Source organism: Ranitomeya variabilis, chromosome 2, assembly GCF_051348905.1.
Source record: "Ranitomeya variabilis isolate aRanVar5 chromosome 2, aRanVar5.hap1, whole genome shotgun sequence".
Taxonomy (NCBI): Eukaryota; Metazoa; Chordata; class Amphibia; order Anura; family Dendrobatidae; genus Ranitomeya; species Ranitomeya variabilis.
Window position 1 is genome coordinate 127,090,801 of NC_135233.1, and position 21,123 is coordinate 127,111,923.

The following is a 21,123-nucleotide window of genomic DNA, read 5'->3' on the forward strand; positions in this document are numbered from 1 at the left end:
ATAAAGCATTTCAGCCGATGGAAGCATGAAGTGCTCCAAAATCTCCTGATAGCTAGCTGCATTGACCCTGCCCTTGATGAAACACAGTGGACCAACACCAGCAGCTGACATGGCACCCCACACCATCACTGACTGTGGGTACTTGACACTGGACTTCAGGCATTTTGGCATTTCCTTCTCCCCAGTCTTCCTCCAGACTCTGGCACCTTGATTTCCGAATGACTTGCAAAATTTGCTTTCATCAGAAAAAAGTACTTGGGACCACTTAGCAACAGTCCAGTGCTGCTTCTCTGTAGCCCAGGTCAGGCGCTTCTGCCGCTGTTTATGGTTCAAAAGTGGCTTTACCTGGGGAATGCGGCACCTGTAGCCCATTTCCTGCACACGCCTGTGCACGGTGGCTCTGGATGTTTCCACACCAGACTCAGTCCACTGCTTCCTCAGGTTCCCCAAGGTCTGGAATCGGTCCTTCTCCACAATCTTCCTCAGGGTCCGGTCACCTCTTCTCGTTGTACAGCGTTTTCTGCCACATTGTTTCCTTCCAACAGACTTACCATTGAGGTGCCTTGATACAGCACTCTGGGAACAGCCTATTTGTTGAGAAATTTCTTTCTGGGTCTTACCCTCTTGCTTGAGGGTGTCAATGATGGCCTTCTTGACATCTGTCAGGTCGCTAGTCTTACCCATGATGGGGGTTTTGAGTAATGAACCAGGCAGGGAGTTTTTAAAAGCCTCAGGTATCTTTTGCATGTGTTTAGAGTTAATTAGTTGATTCAGAAGAATAGGGTAATAGGTCGTTTAGAGAACCTTTTCTTGATATGCTAATTTATTGAGACAGGTTTTTTGGGTTATCAGGAGTTGTATGCCAAAATCATCAGTATTAAAACAATAAAAGACCTGACAAATTTCAGTTGGTGGATAATGAATCTATAATATATGAAAGTTTAATTGTAATCATTACATTATGGTAAATAATGAAATTTAACACTATATGCTAATTTTTTGAGAAGGACCTGTATGTTCGAGTCCCCGTGGCTGCATGTCTCGTGGCTGTTCGACAGACGCAACACATGCAGGGATTCCTCTATAAACGTAAAAATGATTCAGGTCTCAGAAAAATGCAATACAAGCAAATTTGTTTTGTATTTCCAATTTTTTTCCATTCCTATAAATGAAAAAAAAAAACCTTTGCAGAATCTCACCACACTTGGGAGTATTTTTTTTCTGTTTTCCAGTACATTATATGGTTAAATGGAGTCATTAAAAAAAAACAAGCTCTAATACGGCTATGTTGACGGAAAAAGAAATAAGTTATTGCTTTTGGAAAAAAGCGAAAGCGCAAAAACAAAAAATCAGTTGGGAAGGGGTTAAGATGCTGCTTATGTTAAATCTGCGTGTAAAACCCACATGAAATAAGTGTGAGCTCAGCCCAAGTCCGCCACTGACTCCCACTGTAAGAAAACGCATCCCCCTGCCAGCGTAACAGGCTAGTGTTCTCTGATAGCAGCCACTTGGCAGTGACTGCAGTGCTCTTCAATTGGAAAGTGCACAGCAATGTACTCTGTTCTCATGCCTGTCTAGCATATCTCCATTCCTAAAAGGCCAACTGTAGATACAGGGCTCCTTTAAGAGGTGCCGCAGCAGCTGAGTGTGAATGCGGGTGGCGTTGTTCTAGCTCCCACTGTAGGCTGCTCCTCCTCCACACATGCTGAAGGATGAGGTTATGCCAGGAGGCAGGGTGGACAGCACACAAGCCTCCTCAGCCCTGCAGAGCCTGCCCCTCCCTGCCGGGTGTATCCGGGTGTCGCTTCCGGGTGTGTGTCCTGGTGGCGACCCCTCCTACCTCAGAGGAAGAGGCCCGGGTCAGGAGCAGCGGTGACTGGATGATGGAAGGTGCACGGCCGCCGCTCTGCAGGGATGCACCGTGCTAATAGGGGGCTTCTGTGCTAGTAATGCGCGCTGCATCCAGCAGGAGGCGCTGCCTGTAGTCAGGGGCTGTCATGTCTCCTGTACGTACATAATTACAGAGCAGCATCTGGAAGTTAGTGCTGTGCAGCTGCAGAGCCAGAGTGCAGAGCAGAGGAGTAGTGTATGTGCTGACTCAGCTCTGCAGGATTCCCTCATGGCTGCCCCCAAGCACCTGTGTATCCCCCTCCTGTCACTTCTTGTCTTGTTGCTTGCTTACTGGTTCCGCCATGTGGAGAAGGATACCCTGCAGGACCGGCTGGACACCGTGCTGTCATCTCTGCTTCAGGCTGAGCAGAAAGTTGGTTTGGATGCGGAGCGCCCTCCTCGTATAGCGATCGGTGAGTTCAGTGGTGCTGGATATATATATATAGATGGGGCATGCATGGCGGTGACTGATGGGAGCGTATGGGGGTGACTGATGGGAACGTATGGCGGTGACTGATGGGAGCGTATGGCGGTGACTGATGGGAGCGTATGGCGGTGACTGATGGGAGCGTATGGCGGTGACTGATGGGAGCGTATGGCGGTGACTGATGGGAGCGCATGGCGGTGACTGATGGGAGCGCATGGCGGTGACTGATGGGAGCGCATGGCGGTGACTGATGGGAGCGCATGGCGGTGACTGATGGGAGCGCATGGCGGTGACTGATGGGAGCGCATGGCGGTGACTGATGGGAGCGCATGGCGGTGACTGATGGGGAGCGCATGGCGGTGACTGATGGGAGCGCATGGCGGTGACTGATGGGAGCGTATGGTGCTGGGGTTCTTAAAAATTGAATTTCACAAAGAGATTATGGTGGACAAAGGCGAGCGGTGATTTCTTCCATTTATTGAGGTACCTGTGGCCATGGTCTGTGACTAGGACTCATGATGGGAATTGCTATTCATGCAGTTCTCCCAGACGCCAGGTAGGTTTGTCTGTGGAAGCTGATTGGTGATGAACGCGATGGGCATCTCAGAGACATGTGGAAATAGCCATTGTCTGAAATGTGTGCTATTTTCTCTGACACAAGTTGATGACAGCCTGTTTTAGGCCGGGGCTGCACGGCGACTTTGGCCACCAAACATCCAGCCTATGGCCGGTTTCAGATGGACATATTTCATGGTCTGTGTTAGGACTGACCGTGGGTCTCCCGACCCAAATTTACAGCTTCTTATATGTCTATGAGTTGTAAGTTAAGATCGAGACCCCATGGTCAGTCTTGGCATTGGGATCTGTATACAGTCCTTGAAATACGCTCGGCCTAAAATAAGTCATGACTGGCTGTAAACTAACTAGTGAGCGTGCGCGGATAAGGTGTTATCTGAGCATGCTCGTGTCTCAATCGAGTCGTTTCGGTGTGCTCGAGTCGCCGCGGCTGTTAGGCAATCCTTGCATGTGTTGCAGCTGTCGAACAGTCAAGGCGACTCGAGCATAGTATTCAAGCATACTGAAATGCTGGATTAACACTCGAGCATGCTCAGATAACACCTTATCCAAGCATGTTTGCTCATCACTACTAACAACTAAATCACAAAGAAGTCACAGTAGTCAAATGCAACTTACATTGTGGTTTATTATGGCAAAGTCACATGGGGCCTTCAATCAAAGATCCAGCAAGTTTGGATTTCTGGTAAGAAGTGTGTTGTGGCGTGTGCTGCAACATGACCACATGAACAATTATAAGGTGCCATGTTACAAGGGGATCCTTTTGTTCTGCGATCAGTCACCATGTAGCCTAAGGCTGTATTCACATGTCCATGTTTCTCAGACCATGTCACTACAATTTTTGGACCGGTGGCTTGTCTCTTAACCCGAACTTTACAGCCTCGGAAGACCTGATCAGTCTGCGCATCATAGTCTTTACTCAGACCCAGAGAAACTGGCCCTAGCCTTATTCAGACATCTATTTTTCATTGATGAGATATATGATTTTCACAGATAGAACTTATACCTATGATAGTCTTTGAGGCTGTTCACATATCTGTTTTTTTTTTTTTTTTCTCAGCCCTAGTGGTCTTCACAAAATCACGGAGGCACGTCTGGTTTTGATTTAACAAATCAAATATCTGATTAATCAGCAAGTCTACAGGTCTGGGAAAAAAAATCAAAATGCGCTTTTAGCTTTTAAAGGGTTATATGCACACGCTTGTTTATCCTTTGAATATATTACCTATATATTTTAATGTGTGAACATAACTTTTGCAGAAATTCGCATCAGGATCTTGTTCCAGAAGTGACTTGCACTTTTTCTTTCCACCAAACATTTTTCAAAACTTGAAGTGGGGATAAAAAAAAGGCTGAAAATACTAAATATATGAACAGCATGTCGTTTTATAGTAGATATGAAGAATTTAAAATTCTTTCCTGTGCAGCAACCTGCAAACAAATGTAGTCAAGCCAAGTGACCAAGATGACAAGGGAGAGGTCAAAGGTCCCGATATTTGGACCCTGGAGGTGGGAGAAGTTCCTGGGTTGAAGAGGATCAGTTCATTGTCAAATGTTTTTTCTTCCTGTGTCCTTTAAACATGTTATCCTTTACATTTTAATTTTTTTTTTGGTACTTCCCATTTTTGTCTTTTTTTTAATTTATTAATGGCATGCTGTGTAAGGGCTTTACACTAAGGGTTTGTGTCCACGGGGTGTAATGGCTGTGCTTTGGATGCAGCGGAAACCCCGCTTCGCCCAAAGCGTTGCCCCCTTTTGTACACGCGGTGATTCCGGATGTGTTCATTGAACCATGCGGAATCACCGCATCCTATACATTGGACTGTGATTGATATATATCTTGCGGAGACTGAGTGTCTCCGCAAGATAAATAGACATGCTGCGGTCTATAAAGACGCGCCGCATGTCCAGATATGCAGGACGTCTGGACGCTGCGGATTGGATGCTGCAGATGTATGGAGCGTTTGGCACCTCCAGCTGGAGGAGCCACCGAGCACACGGCACGTTTCTTGTCACAGTCTGTATCTGGTCGCACGGACCTGCATTGTCACGGTGCGCAGAGGACGGAGCACCTACTGTTCCCTGCTGCTTTCTGCTTGTTCCAGCCAGGACTGACTGCTTCCGCACGCGCTCTGGCCTTTTTAGCTTAGTTACGCCCCCTACTGTCAAATGCAAAGGTTGTTCCGGGTTTTTAAACTTTCCCCCGGACAACAGAGGAGACAGCCCAGACAGTTCCGGACTCAGCACAAGAGAGGTACCCCCGGTCCGGCCCCTCTTCTTACATGTGGTTTCTCACAGTCGCCATTATTGATACTGTATGTGACTTGCAGTATAATCGGAAAGCTCTAAAATACAGATGTCTTTTGAAACCAGAAAACCTTCGTTACAAAAATGGAGAATGAGAATTGTATAGGGGCCGATAGTCCATTGTCACTGAGCCTGTATCCGAACGCCATGTTGTCATTTCTTAGAGCTTGGTGCGTTTCTCAGCATCACTTAATTTCCATATGAAGGCCCAGTACTTACATAATCACTGGTCAAAGGGGCTATCATGTGCTTTCTAACAAGACTGTGCCATCACCCTCGCCACGGCCACTGAGCTCAGTGATTAGCTACAGCTGTGATTTGTACTGTCGACATGACGTCACCACAGCATCCGAAACACAGACTGGAGAAGCAGCAGACAGCTCTCGTTGGACCCAGGGAGGGTGAGTACCTGAGGAGTGTTTTTATTTTAGGTATTTTACAGAGTTTAAGGGCTCCATAAATATTAGACTAAAGTCGGTAGGATCGGCCTACAGTCTAATGTATATCAGAGCCTCCTGCTTCTACACCAACACATGTCGTTGGGGAAGAGAAGAATCTGCCACATTGGCGTTCCAGTGGTCAATGCGTTTGTTTTCTCTAGGAGATGAGCTGGTGCCAGAAATGTCTGTCAGTGGATTTCTCATATAGAAAATGTGAGCAACTCAGCCAATATATAGAGGAGTCAGGGGAGATGGTGTTATTCCTATCTCGAACATTTGTGCCATTGTACATGTGGCCATCAGTGGAGAGATTGGTACACATTCTCTGCCATTTTTCTGAACTCCCATACAAATGAATGGAGAGAACACATGACTGAGACCCATATTTAAGATACAGTGGGGCAAAAAAGTATTTAGTCAGTCAGCAATAGTGCAAGTTCCACCACTTAAAAAGATGAGAGGTGTCTATAATTTACATCATAGGTAGACCTCAACTATGGGAGACAAACTGAGAAAAAAAAATCCAGAAAATCACATTGTCTGTTTTTTTATCATTTTATTTGCATATTATGGTGGAAAATAAGTATTTGGTCAGAAACAAACAATCAAGATTTCTGGCTCTCACAGACCTGTAACTTCTTCTTTAAGAGTCTCCTCTTTCCTCCACCCATTACCTGTAGTAATGGCACCTGTTTAAACTTGTTATCAGTATAAAAAGACACCTGTGCACACTCTCAAACAGTCTGACTCCAAACTCCACTATGGTGAAGACCAAAGAGCTGTCAAAGGACACCAGAAACAAAATTGTAGCCCTGCACCAGGCTGGGAAGACTGAATCTGCAATAGCCAACCAGCTTGGAGTGAAGAAATCAACAGTGGGAGCAATAATTAGAAAATGGAAGACATTCAAGTCCACTGATAATCTCCCTCGATCTGGGGCTCCACGCAAAATCCCACCCCGTGGGGTCAGAATGATCACAAGAACGGTGAGCAAAAATCCCAGAACCACGCGGGGGGACCTAGTGAATGAACTGCAGAGAGCTGGGACCAATGTAACAAGGCCTACCATAAGTAACACACTACGCCACCATGGACTCAGATCCTGCAGTGCCAGACGTGTCCCACTGCTTAAGCCAGTACATGTCCGGGCCCGTCTGAAGTTTGCTAGAGAGCATTTGGATGATCCAGAGGAGTTTTGGGAGAATGTCCTATGGTGTGATGAAACCAAACTGGAACTGTTTGGTAGAAACACAACTTGTCGTGTTTGGAGGAAAAAGAATACTGAGTTGCATCCATCAAACACCATACCTACTGTAAAGCATGGTGGTGGAAACATCATGCTTTGGGGCTGTTTCTCTGCAAAGGGGCCAGGACGACTGATCCGGGTACATGAAAGAATGAATGGGGCCATGTATCGTGAGATTTTGAGTGCAAACCTCCTTCCATCAGCAAGGGCATTGAAGATGAAACGTGGCTGGGTCTTTCAACATGACAATGATCCAAAGCACACCGCCAGGGCAACGAAGGAGTGGCTTCGTAAGAAGCATTTCAAGGTCCTGGAGTGGCCTAGCCAGTCTCCAGATCTCAACCCTATAGAAAACCTTTAGAGGGAGTTGAAAGTCCGTGTTGCCAAGCGAAAAGCCAAAAACATCACTGCTCTAGAGGAGATCTGCATGGAGGAATGGGCCAACATACCAACAACAGTGTGTGGCAACCTTGTGAAGACTTACAGAAAACGTTTGACCTCTGTCACTGCCAACAAAGGATATATTACAAAGTATTGAGATGAAATTTTGTTTCTGACCAAATACTTATTTTCCACCATAATATGCAAATAAAATGTTAAAAAAACAGACAATGTGATTTTCTGAATTTTTTTTTCTCAGTTTGTCTCCCATAGTTGAGGTCTACCTATGATGTAAATTACAGACGCCTCTCATCTTTTTAAGTGGTGGAACTTGCACTATTGCTGACTGACTAAATACTTTTTTGCCCCACTGTAGATGCAATTTTCCAATCACTGGGACATTTATCCTCTAGACATTTCTGGCATATCTGGTGAGTATGCTGTAAAATGTCTGAGACTGGACAACCCTTTTACAGAAAAGCAGATAAAAATGTGACTGCCTCCTTTGAACAAAATAAAAAAAATTGCCACCCCTGCCCTTGGGTTGTGTCAGGAATTGCAGCTCAAGTAAGTGGGGGCTGAGGCATTTGTTGCAACGTTTTGGTAAGAAAGCAGGCAAGGTTCCCGGCTGTGTGCACACGTTGCGTATTTTTCGGGGTTTTTTAGCGTTTTTTCACTCTAAAAACGCATACATATGCATCCCATCATTTAGAATGAATTCTGCAATTTTTGTGCATATGCTGCATTTTTTTCTGCGGAAAAAAACGCAGCGTGTTCATTAATTTTGCGGGTTTTTTTGTGGATTTACCACTATATTATTGCATCCCAGAACCTCCGGAAAAATCCGCAAAAAAAACAGTCAAACGCGAAAAATCCGCATGCGGATTTCTTGCAGAAAATGTCCAGTTTTGTTCAGGAATTTTCTGCAAGAAATCCTGACGTGTGCACATAGCCTAAAGGTACCGTCACACTAAACGATATCGCTAGCGATCCGTGACGTTGCAGCGTCCTCGCTAGTGATATCGTTTAGTTTGACACGCAGCAGCGATCAGGATCCTGCTGTGATGTCGCTGGTCGCTGAATAAAGTCCAGAACTTTATTTGGTCGTCCGATCGCCGTGTACCGTTGTGTTTGACACCAAAAGCAACGATACCAGCGATGTTTTACACTGGTAACCAGGGTAAACATCGGGTTACCAAGCGCAGGGCCGCGCTTAGTAACCCGATGTTTACCCTGGATACCAGCGTAAAAGTAAAAAAAACAAACAGTACATACTCACCCAGCGTCATACCTCCCCCAGCGTCTGCTTCCTGACACTGACTGAGCGCCGGCCCTAAAGTGAAAGTGAAAGCCGCTGTGCTGTTAGGGCCGGAGCTCAGTCAGTGTCAGGAAGCAGAAGCTGGGGGACGCGCAGGTGAGTATGTACTGTTTGTTTTTTTTACTTTTACGCTGGTAACCAGGGTAAACATCGGGTTACTAAGCGCGGCCCTGCGCTTAGCAACCCGATGTTTACCCTGGTTACCCGGGGACCTCGGCATCGTTGGTCGCTGGAGAGCGGTCTGTATGACAGCTCTCCAGCGATCAAACAGCGACGCTGCAGCGATCGGCATCGTTGTCACTATCGCTGCAGCGTCGCTTAATGTGACGGTACCTTAATTCTTTGCTGCCCACTTGATGGTGTCATTTCGCTGCCACATAAGTGACGTTATTATTACTTGAAGAACGAGGATTAATCAATCCTACATATAACTGTGAGGCCAAAGACTTGCCTTTCAGGTCCCACAATAATGGCTAGCATTAATCATGGACGCCAAGAAGAACATATAACGCCACCGCATCACTCTAGTCTGATTCAGCCTGTCATGGGGTTGGTTAGGGGTCGGTCAGTGGTCTTTGTGCTGACTCTAAAGGTACCGTCACATTAAGCGACGCTGCAGCGATAGCGACAACGATGCCGATCGCTGCAGCGTCGCTGTTTGATCGCTGGAGAGCTGTCATACAGACCGCTCTCCAGCGACCAACGATGCCGAGGTCCCCGGGTAACCAGGGTAAACATCGGGTTGCTAAGCGCAGGGCCGCGCTTAGTAACCCGATGTTTACCCTGGTTACCAGCGTAAAAGTAAAAAAAACAAACAGTACATACTCACCTGCGCGTCCCCCAGCTTCTGCTTCCTGACACTGACTGAGCTCCGGCCCTAACAGCACAGCGGCTTTCACTTTCACTTTAGGGCCGGCGCTCAGTCAGTGTCAGGAAGCAGACGCTGGGGGAGGTATGACGCTGGGTGAGTATGTACTGTTTGTTTTTTTTACTTTTACGCTGGTATCCAGGGTAAACATCGGGTTACTAAGCGCGGCCCTGCGCTTGGTAACCCGATGTTTACCCTGGTTACCAGTGTAAAACATCGCTGGTATCGTTGCTTTTGGTGTCAAACACAACGATACACGGCGATCGGACGACCAAATAAAGTTCTGGACTTTATTCAGCGACCAGCGACATCACAGCAGGATCCTGATCGCTGCTGCGTGTCAAACTAAACGATATCACTAGCGAGGACGCTGCAACGTCACGGATCGCTAGCGATATCGTTTAGTGTGACGGTACCTTTAGGGTCACTACTGGTAGAGTTATAGAAAAAAAAATCTCATTTTAGGTATGAAGACCTATATAAATACAAATGCCGAGGTTGCACAAGGTCAGTGGGATCTATGTAAACTACTGACTGCAGAACTGGTTCTCTGTTGCTTGACGATCCGGTCATTCAGGGCTTTGTTGCCTTAGGCCTTTGTTTCCACCCATTTGACTAGAATTTGTGTACTCCGCCTCATCCACTATAGCTTAGCAGTCTTACATGTTTACTAGCCAGTTAGTAGTATAAAGAATGGCTTTATCAGAGTCTCTTTATAGCAGGCACAGTCTATTTTATCTGTCGGCACCCAGTACATGTAGCACCACAATACCTAGAGATACGCAGATTACACTGCTGTTATTCTGTTTAGTAAAATTAGTTAATAGTTCATGTAAATATAAATTTACATCAGGCGACTTTATACAAATGATTTCCAGATCAACTTGTTTTCTCAATGTTTACTTGTTCCCAATAAATCATACTCGTAAGTCTCTTCTATTCTTTAGAAATATCTCTAAATTAATTTTCTAATTTTCTGCTCAGGTTTTGGAGGTTGCCTCGACATCATAGTAGATGGAGTGGCATTAATGCAGGAGGCGTCCATAGAGCCGAGCTACAACCCAGTCCACCACGACTTTATTGAGACCGAGACACAACTGGCGGAGAGCTTTGCCTATTTCTTTCCTCCCGGCGCTGCTTCAGAGTAAGCATAAATTATATTAGTATATATGAATGCCAATGTTAATTCAGTCAAATAAAAACTATGCAGCCTGTTGTCCTGCTGGCTTGATTGACATCCCACAGATTGGGTCCATCATCACAACCCACCTCCAGGAGCATGCGGTGTTACAAGGTGAACTGGCCTTCGGATATTTTGCACAATACGCATGCTGCGGGGATGATGCAATCAATCTTTGGACATTGATCAAGCCACTGACCTTTGAGAGGAGCAGCTCTACCCCAATGACTTCTTACAGGTCATTTTCAAAATACTTTGAATTTTATGCTGCACTGGCCAGAATATAGAATGACATAAGGACAAGCCGTTCCTGTCGTGGATAACAGGTTTAGGGGTTCCGTTCTTTAATTTCTGACACGTGAATGATCGGGCACCGATATGACACTGTAACTTCAGAAATCCCTAGCGGTCAGCTGTCCTTGCCCTGCACAGCTACAACTGACTGCTGCCAGGAGAGTTTAGTATTTAATTCTGTCCCTTCCAGTGAATGGTCAACTATGTAATAAATGTATGCGGTTCTCCAAACTAGCTAATAGTGGAAAGTCCCACTAAGGGGCTATGTTCATGAGAAAACATTTTGAAAGACATAATTGTGTCTTTGACCTTTTTTATTTTTTTTATCTCTTGTTCTGAACAGACGATACGTGTCCAACAACACTTTATTCGGGAAACTTGTGGATGCATCAAAAAGACTTTCAGAAATGAGGTCGGCTCTTGGTGGGAATGCTCCAGTTATGGCCAATCGCTTAGCTGCTGAAGGATGTGACGTCCTTCTTGGCGGCCGTCTGAGTACCGAAGAAATGAGTGTGTTGTCTGAGCGTATCACAGGTAACATCCCATGATGACTTATTTTTTCTGCTGCTGAAGCAATAAATAATTGTGTTGATTGTCAAGAACAGAATATTGAGTCTGTATATCTTGTATCTAACTTGATAGTTGGATGCTTAGGGCCCAGTATACATTAGATAGGTGTTGGTCCAGCTATCCCTCTCTGATCTACCCCATCCATACAGAGGAAAGCCCAGCCTCTTGTAGTGTTCTCTGTGCCATTTCTAGACTGCTGTGGAAGCGACTTGCTTCTGGGGAGAACAAAGGGGTCAGCTGTTGAAATTCAGCAGGTTGGACACGTCCCCTCTTCTGCCTTTTTTTTTTTTTTCCTGAGCTAGAGTCAGAACGACCCATATACATTTGAATATCTGTGGGTACCACTGACATTAGCCTAAAATGTAGGGGTGCCTTTCCATGTACCTCTCCCTAGATCCAATAATCATTGTGTATGCAGTAATCTCCTTCTAGTGATCCATAAACAGCGCCACTCCTCTACATGGGTTGTGTGTGGTATTGCATCTCAGCTTTTTTTTTTTTTTTTTCTTTAATCAAATCAGTAAAACAAAGATGAGAACTGTAGTTTTGACATTCCTGTTTATTGCTCCTGGAAATAAGCAACCACGAGAGGTGTTTCTGTACAGTGAACAATCATTTTTAGCTGACCTTGGCATGCACATTTATGGAGTAGATAAGATAGGTGTGCCTATATTTATCCAGCATTTGATATGTTAACACCTGTCAATGCTTTTTTGTTTTTAAATAAATGAAAAAGTTTGCTATTTTTTTCCCTTTTGTATTTAAACTCCAGCGGCTGACATTTATTTTTTTTAAATATCTAACTAGTAAACCTAGAATAACATGATGCAGGTATCAGTTTCACTTGAACCTGCAGTTTTTCTTAGAGTGTACCTATTGACTCGAGCTAGAAGGAAAAGAATCCCTTTTTTATTTCCCATTCTGTATGAGTCTTCTCCTTGTTTTGGATCACAGATTGCACCTAAACTGTAATTTGATTGTGCCCCTAGTGTTTTTTGGGGCATTTTCCTAATCAGACAGTTGAGAGAAGCGTATTTTTAGATGTTCTGTGCATGTAAAATAGACATAATATGGCGGAAGGTTAAACAAAAATGTTACATGAGCAGTTTTATTTTATCACTGCAACCTGTGTTAAGCATTGTTTTCTTCCCCATGGTTTATGATAAACTTTATGAATACTGAAGATTATTCATTTGGCTGTAGTTTTCCCACTATATTACCATTCTTCTGCCAGTGTTTCGTATACCAATTTTGTGCTTTTTCTTTGTATAGGAATGTGTTTCTTTTTTTTTTGTTTGTTTTTTTTGTTCAGAGAACCATGGAGCTGTGGATTGGGTGTCTTTTTTAGAAAAGAGTAAGGGGCACCATACACAAAAGTTAGCTCCTCATACACATGAGCGTATGCTCTGCCTAGTGCTCCTGTGTTCTCTATGGGAGAACTGTTGCCGGACTCCTCTGGCGGCAGTCCAAAATCGCTCAGCGACGGATCCTACGCTGCCCGTCATTGGCTATAATGGAAGCCTATGGACGCAGGATCCGTCGCTGACTGTCAAAAGCAGGAATCCAGCGGCGGGTCCCGTCTTTTGAAACTGAGCACGCGTGGAAGAATTTCCAGTCAGGGAAATTCTCTCTCTCTCGCTCTCTCTTTTTACTATTGATGCTGCCTATGCAGCATCAATAGTAACAAGATATAATGTTAAAAATAAAAAACATACATCCACTGCGGAAACGCATACCCAACACAACCAAGGCTAAAAATAATAATAATAAAAAAAATCGCAATATTCTTACCTTCCGGCGTCCCGCGCAGCGTTATCGATGCTCCCGGCAGCTAGCGTTCCCAGTAATGCATTGCGAAATGACCCGATGACGTCGCGGTCTCGCAAGACCACTAAGGCATTAGGTGTCATTGCATGCTAGGCATTACTGGGAATGGCAGCTGCCAGGAGCATCGCGAGCATCGGTAACGCTGCGTGGGACGCCGGAAGGTAAGAATATTGCGGGGTTTTTTTTAGTTTTTTTTTATTAATAATAATAATAATAATAATAATAATAATATTATTATTATTTTTAACCTGGGTTGTGTTGTGTAAGCGTTTTCGCAGCGGAAAACCTCTTCGAAGACGCATGCACAACAGGTGCACATAGCCTTGACAGGTCCATCAGAAAAACGGGCCCAGTGCACCCATTTTTTACAATCTGCACAGGATCCGTCTTTTCAACATTTTGACAGATCCTGTGCAGATTGTAAAAATGGAAGTGTGAAAGAAGCCTTAAAGAGGATCTTTCACTGGATTTTTAGTTTAGGCCACATTCACACAGTCAGTATTTGGTCAGTATTTTACCTCAGTATTTGTAAACCAAAACCAGGAGTGCAACAAAGGTTTTGGCTTATAAATACTTATGTAAAATACTGAACGTGTGAACGTAGCCTTAAATGGATAACCTTCTCCATTTGGTACTGATTCTGAAACAGTTTTCTTTTTATTTTTCTGTATCTTTTCCCCTCTATGATGCAGATGTGTTTTGATTGGCCACTATCATAGAGGAGAAAATGCAAATGCCCATAGAGAAGTTATGTAGTGTATGCCTAGTTGGTTGAAGGGAAAATTTACATATTGCAAGCTCTTTATTATTAGGGGATATAATTTTCAAATGGAGGGACACAGAAGAAAAACTGTTCTACAATCTGTGAAGTACTCAGTCTAAATAAAATCCAGTGAAGGGTCCCCTTTAAGGTGTTTTTTTGGGAGGAGGGGTTAATCTGTGAGAAGCGGTCCGTTGTTACAGTGTCAGAGAGGTATAGTTATTATGTAATGTACAATTATATAAATCCATGTTACCCATTTATTCATGTTCTGACTGTCTGAAAATCTGTTCTTCCAGACTCCTGTCTTCTTTCAGACTTGAAATTTCCTGTTAATGCTAGTATTTCTGCCTGGGAGATGTCATAGCCAGGGCTACAAAATGTTTTGTCACGAGTAGATCTGTCCTTATTTCTTTTAGTGATCAATGTTCATTATTTTAAGCTTCCAGTGTGTTTCCCCATACATAGAGAGCCGTTGTGGGACTTTTAGTTCATACAATTTGATAGACCACGCTTATCAATACTCCTTATCACAATTATCAACTAGATCTCATTCATAGGACGATAGAACTTGCCACACATTTTTCTATCTACTGATTAAAGGTTTCCATTCTCTTAGTCAACCGCTATTCCTTCTGACCCACCCATACATATGCATGTTGAAATGGGGAGAGGAGAGTATGCCACTGTCAGACCCTTCTAGCAGTGTCTAAGGCTACTTTCACACATCAGGTTTTCAGTGTCAGGCTAAATCCAGCTAATTTTCAAAACAACGGATCAGGCGAATGTTGCCTCCGGATCAGGTTTTTTTCCCATAGACTTGTATTAGTGCCGCATTGCGCCGGATGACATTGCGTTTCGTCCAGTTTTTGCCGGATCCGGCAAATCTGCCGCTTCCAGTTTCTTGAAAAAACTTCCATTGCAACGTTTTTTGTCTCCGGCGAAAAAGCCTGAAGCGCCAGGTCCGGTGCTTCCGGCTGTTTGCTACAATGAAAGCCTATGGGAGCCGGAAGGTGCCGGATCCGGAAAAAGGCGGATCCGGCGGCCTGATCCGGTTTTTTAAACTGAGCATGCTCCAATTTTTTTTTTTTTTATCCAATACTCTAGATAGACTAGCCTTATCCATCAAAAAAACGGATCCGTCGCATCAGTTTTTCAAAATCTGCGCCGGATCCAGTTTTTCCAACATTCGCCGGATTTAGCCTGACACTGAAAACCTGATGTGTGAAAGTAGCCTTAACTCTCATGAAAATGAAAGAACTGGACATATTAAAGAATAACCATCGTTTATTTATTTCATAAATCAGTAGTACATCTGACAATAAGCAACTTTGTAATATTTTATCAAATAAATTTGTTTTTCTCCTTCTGGACTGATCTTTTCATCTCAGTTCCTGTGTAAAATTTGTATTCAATGAAAACAGATTATCCCATTACTGAGATAGGAGATGACAGTTGGTGCCTTTAAAATTCTATGTGGAGGAGGGTGGAGCTAGAGAGACAAAGACATTTTGCTGCAAGCTCCCCTGAAATGATAGTTCTCCATAGAACTTTGAGCACCAACTGTCATCTTCTTTCTCAGTAATTGAGAATTTTGAGAGTGAAAGATCATTCCAGGAGGAGAGAAAATCAAATTTCAATGATTAAGATATATGGTAAAGTTTCTTATTTTTGAGTGTACTATTGATTTATGATATAAAAAAAAACATGCCTGTCCATTCATTACCCCCGACATGCAGTTGAGGAGCATTTGAGACATACCTGCACACATTAGATGTTTGCTGTTATGGTTTGGCTCACAGTTATTTGTATGGCCACCTTAAAGAAAATATATGTTTTGCTTTGGACCCAGTGGTAACAACACCAGTGCTGCTGCCTCCAATGATTCCAACCATCAAGTGATTGCCGGAGACTTGACAAAGCTGATGATGGGTACATCAAGCTGCTGGGTACCACAAGTTGCTTTGGTTGTGCTTTCAGTGGATCCGACATGATTTGGTTATTTATTCTGTTATTTGCAGTTGCTGGTGAGCCTATAACAGACGCTGACATTCACCTCATAATGGAGTATCCAACTGGAGCTAAATGGGGAAATCACGTTTCGCGTCGTGCCAACAGGTGACCACTTTTTTGTGTAAATCAAGTTTATTGAGTTGCATGTAAATAACACAGTTATAATCAGATGTTTAAATGCAGATATAGGCATAATCATGGTAAAATTGATACAAAAATGAACAATTGTATACTAAAGGTTTCAACTATCAAACATTGATCAACAAATCATTAGGGTTATAACTTCGTGGACAAGTTACCTCTGTCGGAGGTCTGATAGTATGAAAAAGTTGCTGAAGATGTACATATCACAGGCTCTCGCTATTCGGTCAACGACCAGCCCCAGGTGGGGCCAAGCCGCCGAACGGAAGCAAGAGTGCTTAGGCTCGTCCGGGCGCTCAGCGCCAGTAATGGACTCCACACGAGGCCCGGGCAAGCAAGAGGAAAGCAGAAAGAGAAGGTAGAAAGGAAAGGAAGAGGATAAGAGGAGGAAGAGAGGAGGAAGAAGAGAAAAAGAGAAGGAAAGGGAGGGTGGAGAGATGAGAGGTGAGGAGGAAGGGTGGGTGGGGTAGGATAGGAAGGATCTGGCCTTCAGTCCCAACCAAATTGAGATTATTGTACTTTTAAGTTAAGGTATGATTGTTAATGAATTGTTTACTGCCTAGGAGAGCTATGATTATGGGTCACAGGGGGACCAATGGGGTAAATCAGTAGCCAATTGTTAAATTCCTCGGATTCTCTAAAAGCGATCCAGGGAGACCAAGTGTTGAACACTTTGTCTGTGGTTCTAGTTTCCTGGCTGATCAATTGCTCCATCCTGTAAATGCGGTTTAATTCAACCACAAAGTCAGCACGTGAGGGGGACGTCGACTGTTTCCAGAGACGAGGGATCACGTTACGTGCGGCTGTTAGGAAATGTCGCAGTAAACTTTTCTTGAATTTGGCGATGGAAAGGTCACATACAGACAGCAGGGCCAGTTCTATGGTGGGTTGGACTCTATGGAGAGATAATTTGTTATAAAGTGCAAAGATGCCCACCCAGAAGTCGTAAATAGGCGGGCAGGACCACCAGACGTGGGAATAGGTACCTCTATCTCTCCAGCATCTCCAGCAAGTGTCGGGGGTGGTGGGAAACATAAGGTGAACACTAGACGGACATCTGTACCATCTGGCAAGAAGTTTGTAGCTTCTTTCTTGGTAATCTGAGCAAAGTGAGGATCTAAAGGTAAATAGCAGACTCTTGAGGCGTTCCTCCGGAGTCAGTTGCGTGTTTAAGGCTACGTTCACATTTGCGGTCAGCGCCGCAGCGTCGGGCGCCGCAGCGTCGCCGCATGCGTCATGCGCCCCTATATTTAGCATGGGGGCGCATGGACATGCGTTGTGCTGCGTTTTGCGCCGCATGGCCGCAAGCGTTGGACGCAAGAAACGCTTCAAGTTGCATTTTTTTTGCGTCCAACTTTCGGCCAAAAAGGACGCATGCGGCGCAAAACGCAGCGTTTTAGCGTGCGTTTTGCCGCGTTTTTGTTTGCGTTGTGCGCTGCGGCGCCGACGCTGCGGCGCACAACGCAAATGTGAACGTAGCCTAATTCATTGTCCCATTTCACAAAGAATGTAGGGGGGGTTAAGTGAAGTTGGTTGACAGCCCTGGAACATTCCATATAACAATGAAACTGTGTGGGAGAAGGGACCCCCACCCAGGCACATGGACTCAAAAGGAGTTAGCTGTCTAAAGATGTCAGCCCGCCTAGATAATACAGTGAGATAGCTTTTGATTTGCTCATAGAAAAACCATGAGCCCTGTGGCGGTCCTCCGTCAGCAAAGATAGCCCCCAAGGTCTTGATTGAGGTTCGGTCTACGTCAGGTGACCACTTTTATAGTGTACACTACAAACATGTTACAAGTAAAGCAAAATGTCTGTAACACAGCAATAACTGGACCAGATGGGTTCTAGATGGTGGAAGAAAATTCTGTATTTCAAACTTTTGTGGTTTTTTTTACAACTTTGATTGCTGAAATGCTAAGTCAGCTGTTATTGCCACCCGCCATTTTGTCCGTCCTCACGCTTTTTATGCAGCAAAAAAAAAGCCAATGGTATAACACTTGACATTGAACAAAGGACCCCTAAATGATGTCTATATTATTTCATAGGAAATGCACACACAGGGTTTCTTCATGAGATACAATAATCTTATATTAGTTGTCACAAATAACTTGTCACTGTGACAGATCTAGTAAAATTAGGGATACCCTCCTAACATTATTCTAGTGGGTACAAGTGTTGTCACTTAAAGTTTGTTTGCAATTGAAAATATTAATTAAAAGCCATATTAATACATGTGCTTCACTTGTTATAATCTGTTATTCCAAAGGTACATCGTGCACAGTGATTCACACAATCCAATGATCGATTCCCTGGAGGACTTTAAATCCCAATTGGAAGGTTTTGATCCAGATCTCGTTGTGATTGGAGGGTTACAGATGATGGACAGCTTTCCCTTTAAATCTGGTAATGACCCTCAGAGAAAACTCAGTAAAATATTCTGTGATTATGGTATCGAATTGATTTAATTGAATTATGTATATTTGAAATGCTATGGAGTGTACAGTAGAACTAAGGTTTTCTTTTCTCCATATGCAATTACGGTATGTATGATGTATCTAGCCATATTCTTTAAATGCTGTTTTTCTCATACAGGTCAGCGTGAAGCCAGGCTTCAAGCACTTCAAGAAATGTTATTGTCGGTGGATCAAGAGATAGGTTGCCACTTTGAGATGGCCTCTTTTGTAGAACAAGATCTGATGAGGGATTTGCTACAGTATGTCATTCCTTACTCTGATTCCTTGGGTATGAATGAGCAGGAGCTTCCGAATTTGTTGAGTCTTATTAAAGGAGGAAACATTACAGTGTTATCAGACCCTTACCCTCGTGTGGCCTCCATCTTGGACCAAATGCGGGAGCTTTATGAGCTTCTCAGATTCAAAGAACCTCAAAGGGGCCAAAGGCAACTGACGCGACTACATGTTCACACTTTAGCTTTCCAGGCCATGATGGTGACCAAAGGATCGATGTGGAAGAACACCATGTCTGCCACAGCAAAGGCATCTCTGACAGCCAATAGGCATGTGTGTGGATCTGCCCGGATTGACACGCACAAGGCCAAACTTATCATGGATGACTCTTTCTCTGTCAGCCGTGAAGTGGGCAGTCAGAGAATACCCTTCCGAGAAAGTCGTCCCGTGTCTTGTTGGGAAGAGGAGACTTATGAGATATGTCTAGCACCTGTATTGGTCTGTACTGAAGTATTCCAGACTGCAGGTGGAGGAGACAATATCTCCGCTGCTGGACTTGTATTACAAATTTAAAGCTACATAATGGCTGACCGACATTCCCTAACTGGATAGCTATATTTCTGATGCTGCGAATAAGGATTCATTGACTGAAAGTGACACTATCTGAGCCATTGTTTTTTGTTCCTTTAGAGTTTGATGGAAGTCAGTCTCCCAAATAAGAGGAGTAAAGGTTTAGCCCTTTTCCACACTCACATCTGGATAAACCCATGCCTGCGGGAACATAGAACTTCAATTGTCCATACTTGCCATTAAAGAACATTGGCATTCAGACCTGAGTAAGGGTATGTGCACGCGGCGTGTTTTATATGAAGGTGCACATTCCATTTTTTTTTTTCATAAAGGTGAAGCTGCTTCAGGAAAACACTGGCGAGCATTTCACTTATTTTAACCGCTTCAGGGTTCCCAAACCCTGAAGTTGTTAAAAGACAAGACATAAGACGGAATGTCCTTTTGCCATTGCTGTGTATTATGTTAATTTTATAGGGGGCTTTTGTGATGAAGGCAAAATCCACCTGAAAAAGACGCAGTGTGCACATACCTAATGGAGTTTTTTCTGATATGTAGGGGATCTGGGCTTAAACATCTTATATGGAGTTCCTTAGGAAGAATTGACCAATGTGAATAAACCCAATATTTTGTTTTGGTTTTTTTTTTGTTTTGTTTTTTAGTGTATGCTTTTATGTTGTGTTTCTTAATTTGCGGGGTTCTTTTTTTATTCATACCTTTTTTAAGTGAAATAGGGAAGGTATTTTCTGCCGGTGGATACATGTTTTTTTTTTACTTTGTGTATTTACAAACTTTTAATGTATTCTGCAGCATTTGTTTTCTTTTTTACTTCTTGTTTCGTTGTAAGGATCAAGATCTTAATTGATCAGCTGCAAATTCAGACTAAAACTGAAAGTTGAGTTTCGGACCAAGTTCGGTAATGTACAAGTTTATGTCCACGTTTATAGACCACTTTCCAGGGAAGGTAATTGAGGAGCAGTCAGCATTGGCTGACAAATTTAGGATTGTTGGCAGCTACTGTCTTGTCAGGTTGGCAATACAGCTGCTTACATCCCACGTGGAACACATGCACGTTTTATGGAGCCCGCTGTACATGTGTCTGGGACGTCTGTGGGGGGCTTCAAAACCTCTACCCCAGTGAGGGTCCTTTTCAACCCTAAACAAGTAATTTTGGCTACAGGCTGTTTGCTGATCAATAGACACTTAAGTAATCTGGACTTTTCAGTGACTTTATTGTTTTAACCATAGCGTGCCATGTTTGACTCATTGATTTTCAATTGGGAAAGCCGTGGCATTATAAAATGTAAAAAAAGTGTTTAATACAGCTCCACAGTTTACACATATTTTACTATTTACTCAGAAAAGCAACAAAAAGACACGACCAGGGTACATAGTTCTTGTTTGCTGTTTTGTCACTTCAATAACCGTACATGAATAGGACCGAGAATTGTATTTTGTTTCTTCCTCTAAGGGTAAATAATCTGTTTGTAATAGGTTTACATTTTAAAGCAATGTTGTTTTAATTCTCACTTACCATGTCATTAAAAAGGTTCTCTGAAATGGTGCAAATGAATTGAGCATTCTTACCTATGTTCTACAATAATTCAGTTTCAGGGCAAAGGCACAGAT

General features: G+C 43.7%; 1 protein-coding gene across 1 annotated transcript; it reads left to right on the forward strand.

Annotated features, from left to right (window-relative positions):
• The first annotated feature begins 1,513 nt into the window (after nt 1-1,513).
• Nucleotides 1,514-21,054, forward strand: LOC143804655 (ADP-dependent glucokinase-like). The gene is made up of 6 exons (XM_077282952.1): nt 1,514-2,303; nt 10,438-10,597; nt 11,271-11,461; nt 16,106-16,202; nt 18,507-18,643; nt 18,833-21,054. The coding sequence occupies exons 1-6, from the start codon at nt 2,120-2,122 to the stop codon at nt 19,498-19,500; spliced, it is 1,437 nt and encodes a 478-aa protein (XP_077139067.1). The 5' UTR covers nt 1,514-2,119; the 3' UTR covers nt 19,501-21,054.
• The last annotated feature ends 69 nt before the right edge of the window (nt 21,055-21,123 follow it).